The sequence below is a fragment of the Neofelis nebulosa genome, chromosome 11 (assembly GCF_028018385.1).
Source record: "Neofelis nebulosa isolate mNeoNeb1 chromosome 11, mNeoNeb1.pri, whole genome shotgun sequence".
NCBI lineage: Eukaryota > Metazoa > Chordata > Mammalia > Carnivora > Felidae > Neofelis > Neofelis nebulosa.
This window is the reverse complement of record NC_080792.1, coordinates 37,110,084-37,130,580: the sequence shown is the minus strand read 5'-3', so window position 1 is coordinate 37,130,580 and position 20,497 is coordinate 37,110,084. Positions and strand designations below refer to the sequence as shown.

At 46.4% G+C, this 20,497-nt stretch overlaps 1 protein-coding gene across 13 annotated transcripts in view; it reads left to right on the top strand.

The window, feature by feature from the left end:
- Window positions 1-20,497, top strand: part of FHOD3 (formin homology 2 domain containing 3) — a 471,816-nt gene that overhangs the window by 63,917 nt on the left and 387,402 nt on the right. For all 13 annotated transcript variants that reach the window (XM_058692315.1, XM_058692316.1, XM_058692314.1 and 10 more), the window contains exon 3: window positions 8,516-8,580. In XM_058692315.1, the coding sequence (XP_058548298.1) occupies window positions 8,516-8,580 (65 nt within the window). The remainder of the gene's footprint in view (window positions 1-8,515; window positions 8,581-20,497) is intronic.

The window sequence follows — 20,497 nt, the reverse complement described above, 5'->3', positions numbered from 1 at the left end:
TAACTGGAGAAGAGGAGAAAGACCTTCAAAGGTAGAAGGACAAAGCAATTATTATGCTGCCAAAATGGAGCCAGGTCGATTTATTGCCTTCCAAGTCCAGGGAAATCAGCAACCACAGCATGGTGTAGTGGAAACAGAAGCCCTGAACCCCCTGGATTATTATTCTTGACCCTGCCATTGTGTGACCTGGTACAAGCCACTTTATCTCTAATAGAGGTTTATAAAATTTATTTATAAAATGAGGACAGTATTACCCAAGTCCATTTCCCTCCCCATGTCAGCGGGGATCCCAACAAGGTCTCTGGCACCGGAGGAGAGCACGGTGGGGAACAGCACGGCCTAGTGGTTGAGGACATGGGTCCTGCGGTTAGTCTCATGGCTGTGTGACCGCGGGGATGCTACTTCACCTCTCTGAACCTCAGCTTCCTAGTAACTGGGGATAATCCTATCACATCCTTGTTGGGTTGATGCAGGCAAAGCTATGATGATGTGTAGTATCTGAAACATTAAGCTAGTTCCCAGCATAGAATACAAACTCGGAAGTAGTATCCTCTACTATAATTACAGTTAGAATTTGAGGAGATACACTGAAACGGGAATCACTGGATTTTAGACCTGGAGGGGCCCACGCGGGTGAACCGCTCTGAAATCTCCTTTCTTCGAGTTAGGGCGACCGAGGCGAGATCCTTGCCCGCAGGGCAGAGCGGGGCCAGAGAGACTGCCCCCGCCTCTTTTTTGCTTATTTCCACCTCCTTTGAACTCTGAAAGAAAACCAGCGCCAGCCGAGGGGCACAGGGATCTGTCACAGAGAAGGTGGGGCCAGAGGTTGGCCCTGAAGAGGGTAGTGGCTTTGCGAGGTTGAGGGGGCCGTTGCAGGGAACGCAGTAGAGCTAGGAGGGTCTCGAGGAGCACAGTGCTGCTGAGTGCTCTGAGGACCAGTGTGGCTGTTGCATGTGGGGCGTGCGTCCCCGGGGCTCCTACCTTTGTCTCAGTCACTCAGGGTGCTCACCTTTGGCTGCGTTCAGGCCTGCGTCTGAAGGTCAGCTCTGATTCCTTCCCAGGTTCCTCATCTGCCAGGGGGGCTGCTAACTGCTCCCCGCCGCCATACCTGTCCTCACAGGGCTGAGTGGTGGTGGGGAAGTCAGGGGCCAGCCATGTGGGGTGGTGGTGGGGGGTGGGGAGAGCTTGGCAGTGTGAGGGTTGTGGCACAGGCAGGAGGGTGTCAGGCCAGGCAGGGCTGGAAAGGGCTGAACGTTCGCAGGTACTTAGAGCCAAATACTCCTGGCCAAAGCTGCCTAGAAATGCTGGCTTCTAGGTGCCTGCTTCAGGAGGTTGGCGTGGGGCCCGGGATCCTGGTCTCTTGGGGAGCTCCTCAGGTGGTCTGATGTTCGCTCAGGCACCTACAGCACAGTCTTGGAGAGTATGAGCACCACCTGAGGGACTTTAACAGGTTCCCTCCCTGCCCAGCTTCAGACCAGTGAAATCAGAACTTGGGGGTGGGCCCAGGCAGAGGTGCTTTTAAAGCTCTCCAGGACTGCCTGGAAAGACCATTCCTGAAAATGCTGCCGGAAGTTGAGTGAGGGAGTGTGACCCCCCCGCCCCCGCCAACGCTGAGCAGACAACGGTGCAATGGGGAAGGCTCTGCGTGCACTTGAATGCAGGTGGGGGAGCCCGTCTGCTGGGGCGGTGGTGCCCCGACACTGTCAGCTTTGCAGTCGATATGCTTCGGGGCCCCGAGGGGTTGGGGGGAGCTCTCATTTGACTCTTAGATGCCTAACTTCTTGACCTGTAGCTCATGAGCCTCCAGAAACTGTGTGGGTCCACGAACCCCTGACGTTTCTGTGCAGTTTGTGCATATGCAAAGTTTTGGATGGGGGAAATCAGCAATGAAGAGCTGAGCACTGAACTTGCCAGGATGGCACCTTTTGTTCGGAAGGGCTGGTTGTGTCCCTCACGGCGACCAGGGGCAGGCAGGCTTGGTGGTCTGCAGTTTGAGCCTTGCCCACACTGAGAAGACAGCAGACCGTAACCTTCAGTGATTTGCCAAAAGAGCCTCAGGCCCCAGACCTGCACTCTTCAGCTGAAGGTAATTCCTTAAGAGGAAAAGGGGGAAAACTGCTCGTTGCTTCCTATCCATGCCCTAACCGGAATCTCTTTCAACTTGGGAGGAGTTTTGTGTATAGTTTGTTTTTTCAGGTTCAATAGGTTTTTAGATGTAGGTTCAGTATGTATTTCAGGTGATTTCTTTATTCTACTAGACCTAGAAACAGAGGAGACACAGGTAAAGATGTGATTGGATAAGGTTTTTTTCTCCCCACATCACACGGCAGGACAGGAAGATTACATATTCCTTCAAACTTGACATTTTTGGGATACAAAGAATTCTTTGAGAATCTATTGAAAGGCTGTGAAACTTCTCCTCACGCAAAACCTTGTCCACCAGTCCTAAGCCAGTGCTAGGCTGCCTATCAGTAACCTGGAAGAAACCTGCTTAGAAATGCTAACTTCTAGGCAACTGGGCGGCTCAGTCAGTTTCGCATCTGTCTCTTGATTTCGGCTCAGGTCACTATCTCACGGTTTGTGAGTTTGAGCCCTGCGTTGGACTCTCTGCTCACAGTGTAGATAGAGCCTGATTGGGATTCTCCCTTTCTCTGCCCCCCCCACCCCACACCTTTCTCTCAAGATAAATAAGCTTAAAAAAAAAAAAATATATATATATATATATATATATATTTATTTATTTTTTTTTTTTTTTAAATGCTGGCTTCTAGGCACCTACTGCAGGAGCTTTGGTGTGGGGCCTGGGATTCTGGCCTCTTCAAGAGCTCCTCAGGGGGTCTGATGTTTGGTCAGAAGCCTATAGCATGGGCTCTCCATCTTGGAGAGTACGGCCACCACCTAAGCAACTTTACCAGTTTTTCTTCCCGCCCAGCTTCAGACCAATCAACTATGAACTTGGGTGGTTGGCCCGGGCAGTGGTGCTTTTTAAAGCCCTTCAGGGCTGCATGAAGGAGACAGTTCTGTAGGAAATCGGACAGGAGAGCATGAACTCCTATGCTGCGTGGACTGTGGGAGTGGAAAGGCTCTAAGTAGCTTCAAATGTCAGATTGCTTCCCTGGACAAGGATGGCATCAGGTGGGCCTGGGTGAGCTGAGGTGGGCTCTGGGCTTTAAGGTGTGGGTGGGCGTCAGAAGAGACCTGAATTGCAAAGAAGGAACCCTCCCAGAAGTCAATCAGGTACCAGGGAGGGTGGCCGCTGTGACCTAGTGTACCTGAGCCTGATAGCTGAGGAAGGCGGGGTTGGGGGGTGGTTTGGGGTATGTGGTGGGAAGAGGGGGGTGTGCTGTGAATCTAGAGCTGTGGTACTCATTGACGGATTACAGCAAAACATGAGGAAAATGGGCTACATGACATTAATAGCTGGGTAACAGTGACTTGAGAAAAGTAGCAAGGTTCTGGGGTGGGAGCAATCTGGGGAGAGGGAGAGGGCTCCTGCAAATTAGGTTTTGTCGAGCCATACTCGAGGTATGAGGTGACCAGGTGAGACACATTGGCCTGGGACCCAGGTGAGAAGCATCAGGGGCCAGGGAGGCTGGGGTGATCCCTTGGAGGAAGGGAGTTGTAAACCTAAAACTTCTCTTTAAAAGCGAAGTCCAATTAAAACAAGGGTAATTAGGGCCATTTGAAGGATGATGTGTTGATGACAAGATGCTCATAGGAGCCCGGACTTATTTTATCTTTCTACTTTGCCATCTTTAGGATGTGACTTCCGTCTTTCCTATTTGATCACCCTTCAAATATGGCTGCTCGTCTTCTAGCATCATTAAGGCAAGAAAGCATGTAGTGGTTAGGGTAGATCTTGAACAAAAATAGGAAGTTTTAAAGATAAGTTTGGGGGTACTTGGGTGGCTCAGTGGGTTGAGTGTCCAACTTGGTTTTGGCTCAGGTCAGGATCCCAGGGTTGTGGTATGGAGCCCTGCCTGGGGCTCCATGTGGAATATGGGGATTGCTTGAAGTTCTGTCTCTCTCCCTCTGCCCTTCCCCTGGGCTCCTACTCTGTCTTAAAAAAAAAAAAATAAATAGAAAAAAAGTAAGATGAATTTGTTTCTTGTTTAAGAGTTCAAACGTAGACAGTCATCCTTAGGTCTGGTAGAACAGCTGTCATGTCCTCAAAATCCTTCCATCTGTGTGTCCAGAGTGGTTTCTTCAGCTTTTTCCTTCTCCTCTGCCTCCCGGCTCCTGGGGAGAAGGGAAAGGACAGTGGGGTGTGTGTCCATTCCTTGTACACATAACTTTGCTGTGAAGTGAGAGGAGTTCTCTTTTCCTGTCTTGAGGCGGGATGTACCTTTTACCTTGGCATATCCTGTGCTCTCCAGCACAAAGTAGACACCTTTGAACATGGGTGGACCAAGGGAATGAAGGAACATCAATCTGGGAGGCAGATGTAGGGAGGTGATAGTTCAGGCTTTGGGGTCAGACTTGCTGGGAGGAGCCTGAGCTCTTTGAATTTCTAGCTGTGTGACCTCAGCAAGGTTGCTTAACCTTTCTGGGCCTTAAGTTCCTCACTGTAAAAATGGCCATGTAACCTACTTCGTAGTAATCTTGTGAAGACCAAATCTGCATAAAGAGAGGCCTGGTACCCAGGTGAGAAGCGTTAAGGACCAGAGAGGCTGGGGTGATCCTTTGGAGGAAGGGAGTTGTGAACCTAAAACTTGTCTTTAAAAATGAAGTCTAACTAAAAAGAGGGTAGTTACAGGCCTGGCACATAAGCTTTCCGTAAATGTTAACAATTTAGGATTATTGTCTGAACCCAAACTGACCTAGTATCCTATTGGGAGCAGAGGAAAAGTATATCTGTGATTTAATTTCCTTAAAGTTTTAAACTGTGAAACAGGAGATGCGGGCATATTTACTGGAAAAAGTGGGGATAAAATAATTAGATACCTTTATTTCTCTGAAGTGAAAAGAATTAGCCAAAAGATTGTAGAGTCAGTGAAAGTGAGAGGGTCACATATTAAATAAAAATCTCTTTCTCTAGTATGTCCAGTAAGAAAGCTGTGGAGGGAGGGAAGTAATCAGATTTAAAGGGTCCTTATGATTGGTGTCCTCCATGCATTGACCTTTGATACATTTTTAAACTTTTTTTTTTTTTTTTTTTTTTTTTTGACATTTATTTTCAAGAGACCCAGTGTGAGTGGGGGAGGCGCAGAGAGAGAGGGAGACACAGAATCTGAAGCAGGCTCCAGGCTCTGAGCTGTCAGTGCAGAGCCCCATGCTGGGCTCGAACTCACTAACCGTGAGATTGTGACCTGAGCTGAAGTCACACGCTTAACCGACTGAGCCACCCAGGTGCCCCAATCTTTGCTACATCTCTAAATAAAACCTGAAACTTGCTGTAATTCTTGAATTCTTCGAATAAACCTGATTTGGTTAACCAATATTTTCTTCATTTGCATCATAATTTTTTAAACTCTCTCTTCCCCCATTTATTATTTTTTAAATGCTTATTTTGAGAATCCCAAGCAGGCTCCGTGCTGTCAGTGCAGAGCCTGACGTGGGGCTTGATATTGCAAACCGTGAGATCATGACCTGAGCTGAGATCAAGAGTCGGATACTTCACTGAACCACCCAGGTGTCCCTGCATTGTAATTTTTTAATGCGTGTGCTTTTTTGTTAGGTTCTTAGCCTTGAGGTTAAGCCAGTCTCTAAGAATGCCTCTCTTGACCCTTTATAAGCCCTGGGGAAGGTTACCTAGTGAGGTGACCCTGCAGCAAAGGGCAGGATGGTGCAGGTGACTCCAGAGTCGTCCTGCTTTCAGCCTGGGTCTGTTCCACCAGCCATGTGACTTGATGCGGTTGATCCCCTTTCACCAAGCTTTACTTTCCTCATCTGCAGAGTGGGCATAGCCATGACACCCACATCAAAGGTGGGAGAAATGGGGGGTGGGGTGGGAGGTGAAGGACACCTTCTGTGGACCTGCCTGCATGATCACCACTTTCCTCCGCCTGGGCCAGTCCTCTTCTGTGCTAGGAATTCCTGGGATTTGGAGCCTCCTTTGTCTCAGGGGACTGCCGCTGCTGTGGCCCCCAATTCCACACAGGTTTCTTTCACTGAGGATTTTGTGTATGGGGGCAGGCAGGGAAGGAGGTAGAATGTTGAAGCAGAGGAATTATAAGTGCTAAACTACGAAATAGGCCTTTTTTTCTGTGGTCATTCATTTTTAAGATTATTTAGTGGGGGGCACTGTGGAGGGGACAGGGAGAACCCCAAGCAGGCTCTGCACTGTCAGTGCAGAGCCCGATGTGGGGCTTGAGCTCCTGAACCACAGGGTCATGCCCTGAGTGGTGAGGTCATGATCTGAGTGGCAACCACGAGTCAGACACTTAACCGACTGAGCCGCCCAGACGCCCCTGTTCTGTGGCCTTACAAATTCCCTTAGGGTTTAGCATAATCAAGCTGATTGCTTGGTTGTACTCAATGTACAAGCACAGAAAAGAGGACCCCTCCAGTATGGTGTGCCTGCCATCGCTTCCTCAGGAAGACCGTCCTTGTTTGCGTGCAAGTGCCTGGAATCCCAGAGCAACCATACCACATGCCTACTGTGGGACCGGAGAGTTCTGTGGGAAAACAAGCACTTCCTCAACATTGGATTTTTGTCATTGTTTAAAGATAAAAGCAGGGCTATCAATTGGCCCTTCTGAACTTTTCCAGAACCTGAGGTTTTCTGAAATATTTTACCCGGCCATTCCCTACTTTCCCCCCACATCTGGGCATCTAAAGCATGTACTTTGTCTCCATGCTTTATTTATGGACTCATAACTCCTGATAACATGAGTTACAGAAAATCTTCCAGATCTGTGGACTTAGGGTTGGCTATTACTCATAATTAGGGTCTGGCCTTCACTCTTTGATTCTCTGGTCACTGTTCCAAGCATGGCTTCTGCCCATCTCTGGGTGAAACTACACACTTGGTGGCTGCTCCCTGCCCCACCGTCCCGGAACCCCTTTCCTGTTGCCTTTTCCCAGAACACACTGAAGTCTTCTCCCTCATTCTGTTCCATGCGCTTAGGACTTTCTAGTATGATCACAAGAACTGAAGGAGTGTCAGCATCTAGATGGTCAAGAGGAAAAGGGTGTGTGTGTGTGTGTGTGTGTGTGTGTGTGTGTGTGTGTGTGTGTGTGTAAAAAGTCTGGAAGTCTGGGTTGATAGGAATCTAACCTTGTGAAGATGGGTCAAGTGTTGTGTATTTGTTACAAGCTCCTTGAGCCCAGTGCCTTGCACATGGCAAATGTGAAAGCATCAGATGAACACAAAGTAGAAAGGAGGGATCTGAAGGGACCATAAATGTAGGTCTTGTGCTTATAAGCAGCTGCTGGGGTGGAAGCTACTGCCTCCTCTTGCAGGACTATGCAAGGGGTTTTCCTTTCTCCTTTGAAAGAAACCATTTTAAAAACCATACTTCTTTGTCCTCTTACTTGGTCTCGAGAATAAAATATACTGTTTCAGTGATTGTGAATTTATAACCACGATATTAACCATGTGCCCTGGTCAGATTTGTTCCCTTCCTTCCAACACAGCCACAAGTGCAGGAAGCAGGAAAAAGCACTGTCAGACTGTGTTGTAGGGGAAGCCCTGATGGGGAGAAAGGAGCTGCCAGAAGAGGGATGGCAGGGAGTTCAGCAGCTTCGAGAGCCAGCAGGTTATCTGCTACTGTGCTGGTTGGCTGGCTCCATTTTATCTTTGTCCACCGGCTCCCCACTTTGTCCAAATCTCAAAGCCTTTGCTACCCTTAGGTAGACAGGTCTGCTCTTTTCTCCCATATGTCTGCTTAACTGTTATGTGGTTTAGTCCTTCTCAGCTCAGGGTGGGAGGACCCCCCCCACTCCCACCCCCCCCCCCCGACCCCGGGAACAGAGTTGGGGCACAGGGCCATCCTGGTTGCTTCTCTGAAGTGAGAAAGAAGAGGAGGTGAGACAAAGCATGGCTTAAATTGGCATTCCTGAGAATAAATAGCCTGTAAGCTACTGGGTAGACTCCCACTTTCCTGTGAGTGAAGAGTAAAAGCTGTAACAGTATTGCCCTGATGGACAGCAAGCCAGCTCTTTGTGGTGACTCCACTGTGTATGCCCTTCTTCTATATCCAAAAATGTAAACGTGGTCAGGGGAATGATCAAGCAGGTTTGTGTTGTCCTATTCCAGGGATTTCACTTGGGCACAGATCTTAAAATTGTCCCAGCATGGGTATGTGCAGACTCTGTGGACGGGATGAGTTGACCAGGTTTGGTAATAAAAGCTGTGTGCCCATCCAACAGAATCAAACCGGATTGTTTTATTTTCTGTAAAGCCCTGTGACATGTTATTTCTGGATACATTCTTGTTCTGTATAGGTCCCTGCTGATCTAGAATCTCTTTGAGGTGGGTGTGCCAGAACCTTAAAGCTGATTGATAGCATGTATGTGTCTTTTTGGTGACTGCTCTGATACCCATGTATATTTTGTCTCCTGTCTCCATTAGGCGGGGCAAAAAGCACAGCATCGTCCTGAGGACACAGCTGTCCGTGAGGGTCCATGCCTGCATTGGTGAGTGACAGGTGCAGAAGGGGAACTTGCCATCGGCCCTCAAGTGATTAAATGTGTGATAAGAAATGTCACCTAAATGTTAATCCCAATAAAATACTTGGGAGTATGCTATTCATTGGGGTTGGTCCTTACCACAGGTGGTTAGTTTAGTGAAGTCATTTTTGGCAATCATTTTTGAAGCCCTGTTTCATTGCAACTTCCTTTGCTTTTTGGTTAGTCAGCAGAGCTTGAGGTAAGACAGATTGTTGATGAGATTCTTGATGGGGTTGTGTTAGTGTGAACCTCCAGCCAGTTGAAGTGATATTCACCTGCCTTCTGGTGGCTCCATGAAGCTCGCTGTGAAGAAGTGGGGGCTGAGCCTCCAGGCTGTGCTCAGGTGACAGGGAAATCTCAGGTCAGTGTAGGATGGGGCGTCTGTAGATCGAAAGCAATATGGTGTCAAGTGGATGTGTTTGTGGTTCAGAATGGTTTGCCAGTGATCATACCAGAACCCTACGGGGGCCATTCCTGCAGCCATTTTCCTGTACCTGTTGTTTTCCTCATCTATACATGTGGGTTGAATGGCAACGAAAGCAGTTACTTATGTGACGTAGACCATTTTTATGTGAAAGGTATCTAAAACTCGGGCCTGGTTTCCTCCTGGCATCGGGTCAAGTTGAGGCAAGTATCTAGTAACATAAAGAGAGAAAAAAAACTATAAATTTATATGTAGAAATTTTCCATGTTTGAATAGTTTTGCTTTTATTACAGGTTGTGGTCTTAATTCAGGACACTAATTAAGAGAGCATAAGTCATCTTCTAGAGGCCCAGTCTATACCTAGGATGTGGTAACTGAGTGGAGTGGAAGGGATGGTTTCTGGTCCCTTCACTTCCTCCCTATTTCCTTGTTGGAGAACCAGGGATGGAGGGAGGGAGGGGATGAATGTAGAGGGCAACTGTGTAATTTAAAGTCATCTGGTATTAGGTGTGCAAGGAAGTTAGGGTCTCCGGTGACAACTTTTGTGGCCAGCGAGTAATTGTATAGCAGACTCCTACACCTCAGGGGTGGGAGGGTTCCTAATCATGTTGGAAACAGTGAGGTCTGTAGGAGCCTCAGTAGTGACTGTTGACGTGTCAGCTGCCTGTAGCACTGAGTGACCATGAACTCTGTACTATAAAAATAGGCAATATATATTTAATCATTAGCTTTATCACCTGCTTGACACTTTTTCCAGTTATATATATAAATCTACCTGATGAAAAGCTCTGTGACCTAGGACTTGGCATGACCCCACCTTCCCCCAAATCCAGATCTAGAACAAATTCCAATATATAAGCTGAATACCATTGAAGTGAAATATTGAAGTATAGCTGATAACCAGTAGAGATGGGGGACAGGAATATGAATTGGTATTTCCCATGAGAGTAGGCAGGGCAAAGCAGATGAACACTAAAATAGGCTAGATCAGAATCCTAATGAACTAATTCCTGTTAGGTAAATGCACTTTTTTGGAATATAAATATTTCGAGTACAGTTTTTTAAACAGCTATGCTATTGACTTGCATTAACCTAGGTATTCTACAGTCTCGTGTAATACATGTGGCATGTAAAACACATAACTTATCCCCATAGCACACCGAGCACCAGCACCTGGTCCAGGGCTCTCCCAAGACACACATGCCTTCCTGCTGGAGTGCTTGAACCAGGTGCTGACAGGATCGGTGTGTTTGTTCCCCAACCTCCTTATGCCAATTGCGCTTGCTATTGGACTTAAGTAATGGGATGAAATAGTAGGTGAATATCTTATAAACGGATTAAACAGGAGTATAAAAATCACTGCTTTCAAAATACATGGAATAGTTTGGACAAGATTCAACACTAGTAACTATCAAAGCATTCATCAACATAGGTGGGTTGGGACAACTATTAAGAGTTGGGGAACATGGGAAAAAATCCAGAAGGGCTCTAGTCTTCACAAGTATCTCCATGCTTGCTCAATTTCACAGAAATGGGGATTGGAAATCCCAGACCACATCATTGGAGGAGTTCATGACAAGGTCCACGGATAATTCTAGTTAGTAGACTCTTAGTCAAAGAAAGGTCATAGCTTGAAATGACCTTTTCACACCCATAGCTTGGGCTTGGGTATACCCTTACCGTGCCGTATCTCATAACAGGCAAACCAGGATGGTCAATTTCAATAGCTGCAGATTAAATAAAGTTTTAAGGTATTTGTTACCTTAAAAAGATTTTGTGCTTTAATTAGTTCTCACCACTCATTACCTCGGCCCCAATTGTGTCAGATGGGAGGGCTTGACTGTATAACTTAACATAGGTAAGAGTCAAAGCTCTTCCTTTGTATTTAAAAAAAAAAACCCTTTCTTGTTCCGTTTCCTATTATTGGCAAGATCTGGAATAGATTTATTGTAACAGCACTAAATATTATCCTTTGGTTATGTATAGAAAATGGAATGTATGTGTGATGTGTATGAAATACCAACCCCCATTGTGACATATTCTTTTCCTTTCCAAATGGCAATATTAGATGAGATTTCTTTGGGATGGATAAACCAAACCTGGAACAATCTTCAGTTGAAAGGAGAAAAGAAAACATGACAAGTGGGGGGAAAACCTTTTTCATAACAGTTGGTCGAGTCCTTGTTTCTTTTCCAGATGGTTTCCATCCTTGCCATATAAGCCATGGTTAAGCTATTACAGACATCGGACAATGACTGTTCTTAGGCCTGGCACCATATGCCACTTCCCCAACGACCCCTTTCCTGCTACACGATTGGGCTGGAAGGATCCAGGATCGGTTTGGGCTCGGGTTTAAAATGCTATCAAATAAATTTCTCCAAAACGTTTTTTACACCCTACAATCCTCTTACTTCCTATTAAGTATAGGAACGTTTAGAATCCAGGACTGCATGTTGATGAATTGGAGGTGACCTGCCGTTGGAATTCTCCAGTGTTAACTTTGGAACTCTGTACCCCGTTGGGACAAGAGTGGCGTGGAGCCTTTGTGGTCAGCAACCAAGCCAATCTCCCAAAAAGTGAAGGCCACTGGACGCTGCTTTGAAGGTCATGGCTGGCAGCCAACAGAGGCCTTTTCTGATAGCGCAGCAGTGCTGAAGCAGGAAGTTGGAATGGGATTTCGGTGTGGAGAGAGACCCTTAAGCTATTTGTACTTCTTTGCTCTTCTCCATTCTCATTCTTATTTCTTTGTACATTTTGGGTATGACCACTTGATGAAATGTTGCAGCAAATGATGCATGACTAGCTTCCGTCCCTTAAACCGATGGTCCTGTTGTAGGCATGAACTTAGATACGGATGGAGGAAAAAAAAAAACCTGATTGGCATTAAAGTCTGCATTTTTATGAGGTTAGCTAGAGAAAATAAATTAGTTGGTCCCTGCAAGTGATCTTATTTCCAGACACCAGAAAAATGTTCAGAGGGCCAGCTGGCTCTGATGACTCAATCTCCTCTTGAAGAGAAAAGGTGCAGAATAATTGTAGGGATAATAAATGGAATTGAGGATTTAGAAACAAAAAGGGTTTGAAATCCTTAGGATCCTAAAGGTGTTTTCTGAGGGTTTTCTACTGGCTTACTTCAAAAGCATTTTGTTGGTTGTGCTCGCTTCGGCAGCACATATACAAAAGCATTTTGTTGGGCTTAAAAGTTCTGCTTCAGTTTTCTGGACCAGACCCTGTCTTCTCATTAAGAGAATAAGTAAACCCTGTCAAGTGATGGTCTACAACCCGTAAGGTGGACACTTTGAGATATCCAGCGTTGAATTAAAAGGCTACATTGGCTTAGGACGGCAAAGTATAATTTCTGATTGTAGTTGTGAAGAACAACCTGGTACAAAGGATTTTTAGAGCCTTTAGAGGAATTTCCCCAAAACCTAGGAGATGATGAGGTCTGCCCATGAAGACAGAGGTGAGGAAGGCAGAAACTGGCGAGGTAGCTGAAGCGGCTGATCTCTCCATGAGGTTAGTTTCCTTGCTCGTAAAAGGTCAAATCACTGAGAGAGGACATTTGTAGAGGCGAGAAAAGCACATTTGGAGAAGTCTGCTTCATCCATGGATGAAAAAGTAGTCCATTTCCAGCAACATAGACAACAGGATGAGGCTTCCATATAGCATTTGCCAGGCCTTTTCCTCTCCGGAGTGGAGTCCTCCGGCTCTGTGCTTCGTGCTGTGCTGTTCCAGCAACGGGGCTAATGACAAATGGAGGGAGTGGGCAGCATTTCAAGAAGAATCTTCTAGTGCGGGAGTGACCGAGGGGATTCAGCTCAGGTGCTAGCTGTTTGAGAGGGGGCTGCTCCCTGGGGCACGGTGTTGAGAAGGTTCCTGTGGCTGTGTGCCACCTTGCTGGTTAAAGGTCTTGGATTCAGGCTAGCTTTGGTTGGTAGTGATGGAGGTGGTGTGAGAGTCTGTGTGGTGTGCCTGATGGCTCAGGGGCTCCCGGTGAGCTACAGGTTCTGCCTAGTGTCTGAATCTTCTCTGGCTACAGTATGGGTTCTGTGTTTAGAAGTTGGAGAGGGGAACTCTACCCATGATCCCTGACCCCGCCCTCCCCCCTTTTTGTTCTCTAATCCTTTTCTCAGGCTCTGCCTTGTTTAGCCTGTGAATGAGCATGGCTCCTATCCTCTCCCCACTTGCTGAGCTTTCTGACCGGGCAGAGTACCACTTGCCTGCTTCTGAGTGGTTTGTAAAGTTTGAGCTGGGGTTTTATGTGGCTGAGCCCTCCTGGCCCTGCACGGAGGCCTCCCTACAGCTGCTTTTTTGATGTTGCACTTGCTCCTCAGGTGGGCTGTTAGAGGACACTGGGTTTGGGCTGTTAATTGGATTCCAATGTGGTCCTCACTGCCTCTTGATTCTGGAATTCTCATGAAAACTAGGTTTCCTTCTGCAAACCTCAAAATGCCTTTTGGACCCTCTTGGGCTTAACACCTGGTGGCATTTGTATATTAGCTAGTAAAGATGAGGTGCCCCTTAGCACGGTGGGTGCTGAGACACCTGAGGCTTGTGCAGTGAATGTGGAGCCCTTCTAGCTTGGGTGTGCTGCCCCTCTGTCCGTGTAGGTGTTGCTGGCCCCATGTTGTTATAGGTGGCAGGTCCCCAAGGCCTGCTGGGTGACTGGGAAAACTGTAAAATAGGCTGCGCTCTGACCGGAAGCAGCCCCCCACCCCAGCCATTCTTTCTCCTTTTGGCCCCCCTGCCCTGATGTGTCTGACTTCAAGTCTTGGGCCTGGGATTCTTGCTGACTTAGTCCTATGTCCTCCCAGGTGCCAGCTTCTGCTCTTAACTTTCCTCTGTGGCCTTGGCAGAGGTTTCCTCCTGCCCTGTTTGTGGATGTCACAGTGGCTAGGCTCCTAGTTTCCTGGTCATAGTCTTCCCTTGTGGGGTTAGGGACAATGGGTCACATTTCCTGTCCTTCGATGTAGGGATCCACTGGTTGTCCAGAAATCCTGGAGCCCATCTCCCATCCCAGCCTTCTTCTTCTTCTTTTTTTAAAGTTTATTTGGGGAGAGGCAGAGAAAGAGGGAGACAGGGAATCCCAAGAAGGCTCCATGCTGCTAGTTCAGAGTCCTACATGGGGCTTGAACTCAGGAAACCTTGAGATCATGACCTGAGCTGAAACCAGGAGTCAGATGTTTAACCAACTGAGCCACCCAGGTGCCCTCCCATCCCAGCCTTCTTTCTGGGATCCCCAAGTGGCTAGCCACTGCCTTGGCACAAATTGTGCTCAGATTTGAAATCCTCAGTCTCTCTTTGCTACACGAGACTTTTAGTGCTTATAAATCTTTTTAAATCTCCCTTTTACACCCCATCAGGTCTGTGACCTGCTGTTACCGAGTTATCTGGGTAAAAATGGGCCTTCTGGGCTAATCAGATAAATACTTCCCATCATCTGGTTCCTATTAATCTTCAGCTCCCAGGTGCAGACCCCACAGAATGCCCGTGTGTCTAGAAGGCCATTGGGTCTGGGCTGGGAGAAGTCAGCTTGTCAGACTCTTCACTCTGTGGGTGGCTACCGCTAAGGTGCCTTATGGCCAAACAGTGATTGACAGATGTGCCCATACCCCTCTCCCCCAAGGGAGAAAGGGTAGAGGTAGGATGTGGAATGTTCCATTAGGTGGTTAAAATGCCCCAGGGTCTGGTGTTTAAATACTCCTAGCCATTCCGTTCTGTCAAATCTATCCACATAAAGATGTGGACAGTACACAGAGAAGTCAGGAATGGTTTGTTGCCCCAAACTAAAAACATGTAGAGAATGAACTTAAAGAATAACTCTACTATCTACGGACATGCCGGTAAGCATAAATACGGGGGGTGAATAAAAAAAAAAAAGGAGACGCACCTATGAGAGAATTCACCTGGGAACCTTCTAGATCCAGCTGGAAACTCAGGTCAGCTATGGGAATTAAGAGGAAGGAAATCTGAGCAAATGTGGATTGACCCACAAGAAAGAAAAGCACCTACACGAGGTCTCTTAAGGTCACATGTGTGTCCTTACTCTCCCCTTTTGACTTTATTTAAATTATCATGGCTTCTTTGTCACCTTTTATCTCTGAAGATCCCTAGTTTGTTGTATAAAATTTGAGCATTGCCTTAGAACCATTATCGATGTTTACTTTGCACTGTCCTAATAATGGCTTACATCCTTGACAAGGAACATGAAATTTTGGCAGAAATTGACTCGGGAGAATGGAGTCATCGTAGTGGGGAGACCTGTAACAGATGTTACAAGCCAGCATATGGTTCAAACTTGTCAGCTAGATTCCAAAGTTGCTGTCCAGCAGAACCTTTAGTTTTATCCAGAAAAACAACCCCTGATAAGGAAACCACCATGCATTTGAACAAGTTCTAGAGTGTTGCTACAGACGCTTTTTACTTCCGGCTCTGAGCTGCCTGGGGGATGTAATGCAGCCTCTGGTGGCGAGCTCTCTGCACCTGTGGCTCTCCCCGTGAAGAAACAGCTTCATTTTTGCTCATGGAACAGTAAAAGCATGTCAGGAAACAAAGTGATTTGTCTGGTTACTAGAGATTTTGATAGCAGGTCGGATGGCTTGCAGATATCTTGTTACGTGGAGGTTCTTCAAGGATTGGGTGGGCACCTATGTTTTTCGGGTCTTGCTGAGGGACTTGGAGAAAATGGATTCTCGGGTGGGGATTCTGGGCATGTTTTACTGATTGCTGTTGCGCTGGAAATACCAAATGGGAAGTATTTTAATTTGGGAATAAAAACACATGGAAAACATTAGTGTTGAGTCAAAACATGCAGCTGGTTCAAGATCTTATTCAAAGGAGATAAAGGTGTTTGGGAATTGGTTATAAGTGTTGGAGTCTCAGTTCACGTGCCAGGGTAATAGTGACAGAACAGCAAAGGAGAAAATAAAGGTGAGCGTAATTGCAATCTTGTTAGTATAATTGAAAAAAAGAAAACATTCTGTTCAATGTGTGATGTGATTTATCTGCATCCTAGTGACTGCTGTGATGGTGTGGGCAGGAGGGTATCCATTTTACATGGATTCAGGGAAATCTTTGTGACAATGTACAGCATTAGGTGGTTGATAGTTGAGTCATTTCTTAGCCTTTTAAGAAGATTCCACTGTAGATTTAATGGCTGACTTACTATCACCCTGAAAATTAGATAATGTATTTGCAAGTATTTCAAGTTGTAAAATGTCACAAAGATAGTTGGAGAAGAAGTCTACAAAATTGTATATTGTTAACCTTGGCCATTTTTTTAAAAGTAATGTGAACCATGTTCACAGAGTGGCACCTTGGCAGTTGGGTCTTTACCCACCCTTGGTCCCATGGACCCTCACTAGTCCTCTGGAGCTGTGGGAGGGGCTAAGAGACTTGAGGCCTCCAGAAGATCTGGATGTGATATCAAGGTCCCATCCTGGGAGGTGGGGGAACTAAGGCCTGAATCTTTCTTAATTTCCTGACTAGTGCTCTTTGTACTGGCCTGTTCCTTTGCTTTTTAGGACATTTTTAAATGGTCTTCGGCTCTTTCCTGTACACATGGTTACAGAGCCTGGTGCAACCCTTCTGGTCTGAGAGGTCTGAAGTGCTGACAAAACCTCTAGATAGGGCTTCCAAAATACTTTCCCGAAGCAAAGTTTCACCAGGCTTCGAAGGACGGTTTTCTAGTGCAGTTCTGGTGTGATTCGTAGATGGTCCTAGGATCTGAGGAAAAAATGGATTTCATCCTTCAAGAGCTGATAATGTTTTGTTGTGCAGCTGAAACTCCCTTTTCCAAGCCGGGCTGCTAACTGCTGTAGAAGAAGCCGGAGTTTCTGCGTCCCTTTTCAGACTTCCATCTTGACCAGCTGGACTTGGCTTCTCATTTTGGACTTCTTGTTGGGAAGACCTGGAAACTAAGGCTCCTAACTGACCAGAACTACATGCTGGCAGCTCTGGCTTTTGGAGCTCCTGGAAAGGAACAAAAGTGTTCTGGGCTGGAGGCTGGGAGTCTTCCTGCTCTTGGTGTGGAGGTCTGGTCCTTACCTGGGAAGGTCTAGGAGGTAGGGTTTATGTTCCAGGTAGCAGTTAGCTCTTGAGCATTTGAAGGTGGGCCGTTTTGTGTCCACACCATAGGAGCAGACCCCAAAGTATTTGTTGATTAAAGAAACCTACTGTGATAGTGATATAGGATAAATATTTGAACTTGATCCTGTTTCTGGCACAAAGCTCCTAAAACCTGTGAAATTTCTTAAGTGAGGAGAGCAACAGAATATTCTTTTTGTTAATGAGGTGGCTTGATCTCCACCTAAGGATGGGGTGGGTTACCAACCATGTGATTGGACAGCTTAGAACTTTCAGTTCCATCCCTGACCTTTTAGCCATTGGTGAGTGATTCAATCACTCATGCCTATAATGAAGGCTCCGTAAAACCCCAAAAGGATGAGGTTCAGAGAACTTGCTGGTCGGCGGACACAGGGAGATTCAGGAAGAGTGGCACATCTGGAGAGATTATGGAGGGGCCGTACCTCTCTCTCAGATCTTGCTCTATGCATCCCTGCCACGTGACTGTTCTTGAGTTACATCCTTTTATAATAAACTGGTAGTCAAGTAAAATGTTTGAGTTCTGTGTATCGAATTCATCAAACTCAACGAGAGCTTCATTCGAACCTGTGATCAAAAGCTGGTAGATCAGGGGCACAGATGACAACCCGAGTTGACTATTAGTGTTTGAAGTAGGGTGCACAGTCTTGTAAGACTGATCCTTTAACCTGTAGTACTTGAAGTTCTCCACAGGTAGATGGTGTCCAAGTTGAGTTGAATTGTAGGGCCCTTAGCTGGTGTCTAACTGGCATGTGGTGCGGGGAAGCCTACACACGCCTATGTTGCGATCTGGTCCAGGAACCCGAAAGAGCTGCTAAAAGGGTCATGGTACTGACGTGCGTTTAATGCATTTATTTCAGAAATGAATTTGTTTGGTATTTTCTTAGGAAGAAAAGGCAGTAAGTAGAACGCGAAAGTAAATAGAAAGTAACACATCTGGGGGAGTGGGCGGAGTCATTTTCAAGAGTTTGCAGGAGAGCCCCGGGCTCTGTGGGGTACAGCGTGGATCCAGAAGCACAGCGCTTGAGACCGCTCGTGGCCTGCAGGTGTGCGAGGCAGAACACTGTGAGTGGGGCCTGGGGCATCCACTGCCACCTCTCCCACCTTCAGCCTTGTTAGGTCTGTCTGCTTATTGATAACGGGAAGGACAAGGGAGCCCTGGTGCCCCCCTCCTGGCAGTGATGGAGCTAGTATGTGCACAGCGCAAGCGTGGTGCCCAGGGGGTACTACTTGGGGCAAATGGTGGTAAATACCATCATCATTCTTAGCAGTTTTGTGTGTTGTTGCTTTACAAGTTGTTAGAGCGATGGGAATGCCCAGTGGTTCTCAAAGGAAGGTACTTGGGGAGTGTCTGGCGTGTTTAGAGACAAAACTCACTTGGATGCCATGTATGTCTTGCCCCCAATTCTTGAAGGACCTTCCTTATCCAGAATTGGATCTCAGAATTGTATTAAATACAATTAATACAGGGAAAGACATTGTCAAATTCTTAAATATAAAAGCCAAATAATGCTCAACTGAGGTGTTTAATGTGTGATATAGCCCCTAACCTTTTCTGCTTCGCCGACAGGGTTGAAACTACAGGTCAATACGTTTCTGTTCACATGTTACTTGATGCTGTGGGATGGAGTTGGCGGTCCTGAGTCCACAATTCCTGTTGAACTAGTGGCCTTGCACTCTGTGGTTTTCTTCTCTTCAGCTATCCTGGTTTTGATACATTGTAGGGTGTTCCACTTTGGGCAAGCATCGAATGATCAGCATGTTTGTTGAAATACTCCAATCTTCACTGAAACTAAATGGGTTTTGTGAAAGTGAAGGCAGCTTGATGGCACCCTTCTATGTGTCCCCAGACGGTGTTCTCCTGAAGGTACCGCCGAGAGGGAGGGTGAAGCTTCTGAGCATGTGCTCCGCCATTAAATAAGACAGTTGGGTGCGTGAAAAGGAGTGAAAACACCATAACATAACACCAAGTGCTAGTTATATTGTGTAACTTGAAAGTAGAAAATTATGTTCTAAGCCCTATGAAGGTAGTCAAAATATTCTGAGTTGATATTTACAGGATGATTGGATAAGCTGTTCAAACTGCACCAAAAAAATAGAATCTTATGTTTGTTTTGTCTACAACTCCACTAGTGATGGTAAACTCTTGACACATAAATAACCTGGAATAGTAATTGTGAGCGGACTGTATCTGGAGGATTTTTTAATGACTTGCCTGGCACAGGATACTTTAAAATGATGGTACTTTAAAGTGATGCACTAAAATGCATGCACTAGCTTTTCTTCTACCTCCTGTTCTGCAGTTTGGGTCCTGGGGCTGGTGAGGTTGGGGATGGGTAGACTAGGCGCTTCTTGCCATCACTGGGCAGTGGCTCCCGGGCTTCAGAAGCCACCAGGAAGCATGTAGAGAGCCTGGAGCACTTCACACCTCATCAGAAAGCCATAAAAACAATTACCAGCCCATTAGGGACTTGACAAGGAGCAACACAAAGCTGTGCTGGCTGGGAATTGCCAAGGCCAGAGTGAGTCACTGATGAGATTCATGCTGTGGACTTTTTTTTTTTTTTTTTTTTTTTGGTGGAAGATAGTAGATTCTAGAAGTGAGACATGTCTGTTGAGATGGCCTGGAAGAGCTCAGGCCAGGCTTCTCAAGGGTGGAACTGGTGGTATATGCTTTTGCTGCAGGTATTGGGATGGTGATCCTCCCAACTCCCAACTCCCAAGGCAGTTTGGTGTTGGGGTTCAAGTTGTAGCCCTGCCTTTCCTCAGCTGTCATCCAGAGTTTGCAGTTCAGTTCTTTCTGGGATCTGACTCCAGGCTTGACCTTCATCAGGACTCTTAAGTGGTCCCAGGCTGTGGCATCTGGTTCGGGGGTGTGGGGGATATGGAGTACTGAGTCCAGCTCAAGGGGCGGGGGGTGGGGGCGCTGCTGACTTGGGCCTCATGGGAAGGACTTGTGATGTCACCTCCAGATGAGGTTGTACCTAGAATCCAAGATTAAATATTTATTTATTATTTTAAATTTTATAAATTTATATCCATATTAGTTAGCATATAGTAAAACAATGATTTCAGACTCCTTAATGCCCCTTACCCATTTAGCCCATCCACCCTCCCACAACCCCTCCTGTAACCCTCTGTTCTCCATATTTATGAGTCTTTTCTGTTTTGTCCCCCTCCCTGTCTCCCTGTTTTTATATTATTTTTATTTCCCTTTCCTTATGTTCTTCTGTTTTGCCTCTTGAAGTCCTCATGAATGAGGTCGTATGATGTTTGTCTTTCTCTGACTAATTTCACTTAGCATAATACCCTCCAGTTCTATCCACATCGTTGCAAATGTCAAGATTTCATTCTTTT